Source organism: Coffea arabica, chromosome 11e, assembly GCF_036785885.1.
Source record: "Coffea arabica cultivar ET-39 chromosome 11e, Coffea Arabica ET-39 HiFi, whole genome shotgun sequence".
NCBI classification, from domain to species: domain Eukaryota; kingdom Viridiplantae; phylum Streptophyta; class Magnoliopsida; order Gentianales; family Rubiaceae; genus Coffea; species Coffea arabica.
This window is the reverse complement of record NC_092331.1, coordinates 47,569,743-47,576,771: the sequence shown is the minus strand read 5'-3', so window position 1 is coordinate 47,576,771 and position 7,029 is coordinate 47,569,743. Positions and strand designations below refer to the sequence as shown.

At 36.6% G+C, this 7,029-nt stretch overlaps 1 protein-coding gene and 1 non-coding gene across 2 annotated transcripts; one reads left to right on the top strand and one right to left on the bottom strand.

Moving 5' to 3' along the window:
• Positions 1-412: 412 nt before the first annotated feature.
• On the bottom strand, positions 413-5,755 carry LOC113696853 (uncharacterized). The gene is made up of 5 exons (XM_072072089.1): positions 5,516-5,755; positions 4,208-4,762; positions 2,279-4,093; positions 1,457-1,491; positions 413-1,058 (listed from the first exon to the last, which is right to left on the bottom strand). The coding sequence occupies exons 1-5, from the start codon at positions 5,753-5,755 to the stop codon at positions 413-415; spliced, it is 3,291 nt and encodes a 1,096-aa protein (XP_071928190.1).
• LOC140026284 (small nucleolar RNA R71) lies at positions 5,112-5,218 on the top strand. The gene has a single exon (XR_011830230.1). It is a non-coding gene; the product is annotated as a small nucleolar RNA R71 (small nucleolar RNA).
• Positions 5,756-7,029: the final 1,274 nt, after the last annotated feature.

Sequence of the window (7,029 nt, the reverse complement as noted above, 5' to 3'; positions counted from 1 at the left end):
ATGGAGAAACCATCCGTTGTAATTTTGTTAAGACTCCTGTTATATATTTTGACTAGGCCCTGGTTTGGGTTGTGCTTTTGGAAATTGAAAACTTGAAAGGTTTGGGCCCTGATGTGTACTTTGAATTTAAGTCGTTTTATGATTACCGATGTACTGGTTATACATTAAGTGACTTATTAAGCTTGAACGCTTCCGCATTTTTGTATTCATGTTGCTCTCATCGAAGTGCTTAATTCGGTTTTAAATTGAATGGAATTGCTTGAGTCCTGGCGAGAGCTGGGCAGGCGTCCGCGGATACCCTTTGGTCCGCCTTAGGGAGATGTGGGGCGTCACAAATACATTATTATTATTAGGTTGCCTCCCAACAAGCGCTTTTGTTTATAGTCGTTGGCTCGACTTTCCTATAACTTCTTTAATTCTCCATTGCATTTCCTAAGGAGTAATTTACTCCTTTAGGAACCTTTTCTCCGGCCAAATAGGGCTTCAATCTTTGCCCATTTACTTTAAATGGAGAACCATTTTCTCCTTTTATTTCCACTGCTCCATAAGGAAATACTTGAGTTACTTCAAATGGTCCCGACCACCTTGACTTCAATTTTCCTGGAAATAACCTCAGGCGTGAATTGAACAAGAGTACCTTTTGCCCTACCAGAAATTTTTTAGGAATAATATGCTTGTCATGCCAATATTTGATCTTTTCTTTATAAATTTTGGCATTTTCATATGCATGTAGTCGGTGTTCCTCCAATTCACTTAGCTCAAGTAATCGCTTTTCTCCTGCAAAATTACAATCCATGTTAATAGATTTAATTGCCCAATAAGCTTTGTGCTCAATCTCCACAGGTAGGTGACAAGCTTTCCCATAGACTAAACGATACGGTGACATCCCTAGGGGTGTCTTAAATGCCGTTCGGTAAGCCCATAGTGTATCATCTAGCTTTGTAGCCCAATTCTTGCGTGATTTATTCACAGTTTTCTCCAAAATGAGCTTTATCTCTCTATTAGCTAGCTCTGCTTGTCCATTGGCTTGAGGATGATATGGAAGTGATGTCTTGTGCCTACAACCATATTTAAACAATAAGGAATCCAATTGTCTGTTACAAAAATGTTTCCCTTCATCACTTACTATGGCCTTGGGTATACCAAATCTACTGAAAATATTCTTTTTAAGGAATCTAAGTACAATTTTAGAGTCATTAGTAGGTGAAGCGATTGCTTCAACCCATTTAGAAACATAATCCACTGCTACTAAGATGTACTTATTATTAAAAGAACTAGGAAATGGTCCCATAAAATCAATACCCCATACATCAAATAACTCAACTTCCAAGAACGTAGTCAGGGGCATTTCATTCTTTCGAGATATATTTCCAGTTCTTTGGCATGCATCACAATTTTTAACATATTCCCTAGCATCTTGGTACATAGTTGGCCAATAAAATCCTGATTGCCATACCTTTGCCACAGTCTTTGAAGTACTGAAATGACCACCTGTTTCAAGGTTATGACAATGATATAAAACATTATGTACCTCATCTTCAGGAATACATCTACGTATCATACCATCGGCACAATGTCTGTATAGCAATGGTTCCTCCCAAAAGTAACTTTTTACGTCATGTAAGAATTTCTTCTTTTGATGATAATTAAATCCCTTTTGAATCTCTCCACTGACCAAGTAGTTAGCAAAATCTGCATACCATGGAGAATTTCTAAGTGCTAGGACAAACTCATCCGGAAAATTCTCTTGAATTGGAACCTGATCTTTGATTGGGATATATTCCAAACGTGATAAATGATCTGCAACTAGATTCTCCGATCCCTTTTTGTCTTTTATCTCCACATCAAATTCCTGCAATAAAAGAATCCACCGAATTAGTCTAGGTTTTGCATCCTTCTTATGCAGCAAATATTTAAGAGCTGAATGGTCCGTATATATAATGACTTTAGATCCTACTAAATAGGATCTAAATTTGTCCAAAGCAAATATCACTGCCAATAGCTCTTTTTCTGTCGTTGCATAATTGAGTTGAGCCTCATTTAGCAACTTGCTAGCATAGTAAATGACGTGCAATCGTCCTTCTTTCTTTTGTCCCAAAACTGCTCCAACTGCATAATCACTTGCATCACACATCAATTCAAATGGTATTGACCAATCTGGTGAAGTTATAATTGGGGCAGAAATCAATTCCTTCTTCAACCTTTCAAATGCAACCAAACAATTGTCATCAAATTGAAAAGGAGAATCTTTACATAATAAATCACATAATGGCTTTACTATTTTAGAAAAATCTTTAATAAAACGTCTATAAAAGCCAGCATGTCCTAAAAAACTCCTTATCCCCTTGACATTGCTTGGGGGTGGCAATTTTTCGATGACTTCTATTTTGGCTTGATCCACCTCAATTCCCTTGGAGGAAATCTTGTGTCCTAAGACAATTCCTTCTTTTACCATAAAATGACATTTCTCCCAATTCAGTACAAGATTTGTTTCCTCGCATCTCTGCAAAATTAATTCCAAATTATGAAGACACTGATCAAAAGATGAACCATACACAGAAAAATCATCCATAAATATCTCCATAATTTTCTCAATATAATCAGAAAAAATAGCCATCATGCATCGTTGAAAAGTTGCAGGAGCATTGCATAAACCAAATGGCATTCTTCTAAAGGCAAAAGTGCCATAAGGACATGTAAATGTGGTCTTTTCTTGATCCTCTGGAGCTATAGCTATTTGATTATATCCTGAAAAACCATCAAGAAAACAGTAAAATTCATATCCAGCTATTCGCTCCAATAATTGATCAAGAAATGGTAGGGGAAAATGATCTTTTCTTGTTACCGTATTTAACTTACGATAATCAATACACACTCTCCACCCTACCACAAGTCTAGATGGAATTAATTCATCATTTTTACCCACGATTGTAGTCATTCCACCCTTCTTTGGTACCACATGAATTGGACTAATCCAAACACTATCGGAGATAGGAAAAACTATACCTGCGTCAAGCCATTTAAGAATTTCATTTCTTACCACCTCTTTCATGTTTGGATTGAGTTTTCTTTGTGTTTCCACCACTGGTTTGCAATTGTCCTCCAATAAAATTCGATGCATGCATATAGAAGGACTTATACCTTTAATGTCTGAAATTGTCCATCCAATTGCCTTCTTACACCTTCTTAGAACTCTTAGCAACTTTGCACACTGTTCATCATCAAGGTCAGCACTAACAATTACAGGTAAAGTTTTATTTTCTCCAAGAAATTCATACCTTAGATGAGTCGGAAGTGGCTTGAGCTCTAACCTTGGAGGTTCAATTTCTGAAGGTTGTGAAAACCCTTTTCCTTGGCCAAGACTTTCATACAAATTACCCCTTTTATAAGGTGCTTGAAAATCCAAGTACTTGGCCAATTCTTCAATTTCTTCACAAACATCTTCTTGCTTACCTAAACTCATTAAACAATGCTCAAGAGGATCTAAGTCAAGGTTGACTTGACTCATCTCTTGGGTTAGTTTATCAATTGTGCCAATAGAATAAGCATGATCGGTAAAAGAAGGGTATTTTTCCATTTCATTCAAATTAAATTCTACTTCTTCTTCACCTACTTGAAACTTAAGCTTGCCATTTTTTACATCAATAATAGTACCTGCAGTAGCTAGAAATGGTCTACCTAGAATAATTGGCATAGATATATCTTCTTCCATATCTAATACCACAAAATCCACTGGAATGATAAATTTTTGAACTTTTATCAATACATTCTCCAACACTCCCACTGGATATCTAATAGACCGATCCGCTAGTTGCAAAGTAATATTTGTGCGTTTAAGCTCATGCAAACCCAATTGTCTAGCCACCGTTAAAGGTATTAATGATACACTAGCACCAAGATCACACAATGCTTTAGAAAAATCAACGTTACCTATGGTGCAAGGTATAGAAAAACTCCCTGGATCCTTCAACTTCGGTGGTAGCTTATTTTGAATAATTGCACTACATTCCTCCGTTAATGCTATTGTTTCGCAGTCTTCCAACTTTCTTTTTCTAGTCATGATTTCCTTGAGAAATTTCGCATAAGACGGAATCTGCAAAATAGCATCGGCAAAAGGAATGTTAATGTGCAATTGTTTGAAAAGTTTAACAAATTTTTCAAAATCTTTATCAAACTTATTTTGCTTTAATCTTTGTGGGAATGGAACCGCAGGGGGTATTGGAATGGTAGTGGAAGATGATGGTTGCTTTTCTCTTGGATTCTCCCGACTATTTTCCTCCACAATCGCCTCTTGGTTCCACTGCTTTTCTTCTTGTTTTTCATTCTCATCCTTCTCAACTTCCTTCACTGGAGGATCTTCTAATTGTCTACCACTACGAAGAGTAATGGCTTTCACATGCTCCTTAGGATTGACCTCTGTTTTGCTAGGTAATTCTCCTTGATTTCGATTATTCAAAGAACTAGCAATTTGACCAATTTGGACCTCTACATTCCTGTACATTGTAGTGAGTTGGTCCAACCTTCCTTCTACTCGCTCAAATCTGTCCGAGGTAACTTTTGCAAGCTTTTCCACTGCCATCTCCCAACCAGATTTAGTTTCAGCTTGTTGTTGCCTTGATTGAAATCCCGGTGGATTGGTTGGCCTTGGTTGATTTCCTTGATCCTTCCATCCAAAGTTTGGATGATTTCTCCACCCCGGATTGTAAGTATTCGAGTAGGGGTTATTTTGAGCATTACGATTGTAATTATTGACGAATTGTACCTGTTCAGAATCAACACACTCATTAGTATCATGTTCACCTCCACATACAGAACAGCATGCTACATGTGCATTAGATGAGCTTGGACCTTGTCTACTTAGCAATTTCATCACATTATTCATTTGAGCACTCAGCATATTAAGAGTGTCCATTTCTATCATACCTGCGTGACGTCTTGCATTACCTCTCTCATTGGCCCATTGGTAGTTATTTGCTGCCATTTCTTCTATCAAATTATGAGCTTCTTGGGGTGTTTTACCCATTAAAGCTCCACCTGCAGCTGCATCGATCATAGTTTTAGTAGAAAAAACTAAACCATTATAGAAGGTTTGTATGATTAACCACTCCGGCAGTCCATGATGTGGACATTTCCGAAGCAGATCTCTAAACCTTTCCCATGCCTCATATAATGATTCACCTTCTAATTGGCTAAAACTAGTGATATCCATTCTAAGCTTAGCAGTCTTACCTGGTGGAAAGTACTTATTTAAGAATGCTCTTGATAATTCATCCCATCCAGTGAAAGTATTGGGAGCATGAGAGTGTAGCCAAAGTTTGGCCTTATCTCTCAATGAAAATGGGAACAATCTTAGCCTTATAGCATCATCACTAACTCCATTCATTTTAATTGTATCACAAATTTCCAAGAATGTAGCTAAGTGTGTATTAGGATCTTCTACTGCATTACCTCCAAATTGAGATTGTTGAACCATTTGGATAAGTGAAGGTTTAATCTCAAAGTTGTTAGCATTTACCGCAGGCCTTGCTATGCTCGTTTGTGAACCTTGTGTTCCCGGTATAGTAAAATCTCGCAGAACTCGCCTATTTAGGTCATTTTCCGCCATTTCTTCTTCAAATGGTAATTCTATCAAGATATCTTCTATTGGCTGCCAAACCTCTTGTTCCTCTTGATGCAGTGTATTCCTCCTTTGTCTCCGCAATGTTCTTTCAATTTCAGGATCAAAATGTGCAACTTCTCTATTTGATCGGTGCATGCACTACAAATAAAAATAAGAGAAATTTTTGTAGTTTTAATTCAACAACTTGGATAAAAACAAATGAAAATGTCTAAATTAATAGAGATGACTAGGCCCTAATATTGCCGCTCCCCGGCAACGGCGCCAAAAACTTGACGGGTTCTTATTGTATCAATGCAAGTTTAATTCCGATTTTACACCCGTTGGACTGCAAGTATACAGGTCGAAATTTTAGTACAAGATGTGTATCGGGTCGATCCCACGAGGAGCAATTTAAACAATTACTAAGCCCCTGTTCTCTCTATTATTTAGACTTACCATTAATTTTGAGCAGAGAAAATCTAATGCTGTAATCTACAAATCTGATGTACAAATCTAGTTTAACAAATGCTGAATGCAAATAGAGAAATTTCACTTAATGAAGATTCTAGGGATGTAGATTCCACTTATGGCATAAACTACACAAATAAATGGATTTACTTATTGCTATTATTCTTGCTTAACCAGAGATTTATTTCCAAGATTACCAAGTCTCATTTCCATGATGAAATGGCTTAGAGCAATATAGATTTCCCTATTTCCATGGTGAAATACTACTACAACTCTGTTTTAGTTCATGAAATACTAAGTAATCCACTTAAGTGTATTTCTATTTTCATGAACATACAACTCAAGCTCTACTCATGTGTTTCCATTGTTATTACCAATTCTCATTGAACAATAACAACTGTAAACAAGTTATTGGTGATCAAACAATAACAAGAAATCACAGCTACACAAGTAGACAAGTTAACTCAAGATATAACAAGTGTAAATCACATTCAATTAGTATTATTTAGCCATAAGTTTCATCTACTCCCTAGATGAAGGAGTTTAGCTACTCATGAATGATTTAACAATCAAATTCACAAGTTTATTAATACAAAACATCATAAAGTACAAGTATAAGAAAGATAAAAGAAAGCTTAGCCAATTGAAGGTGAAGCTCTCCAATTCCTGCTATGTTCTTGCACAATATGATTACAAGTGAAAACTCTCCAAAAAATGCTTCTCCAAGTACTCCTAACTAGAGAGAAAACTTGTTGCAAGAAGGAAAACTAGCTACGTATGGTTCCTTGCTTCTCCCTTGTGTTTCTGCATAAAAGGTGGTAGAAATTCCATTCCTCTCACTTCATAATTTCCTCCACTTAGATTTTGTAAAAAGAAGTCAAAGATATGATGTTCCTTTTGTCCACACTCATTTGGTCTTCTCTTTTATTGCAGAAGCATGTGCCACCGATTTCTGTCCCTCA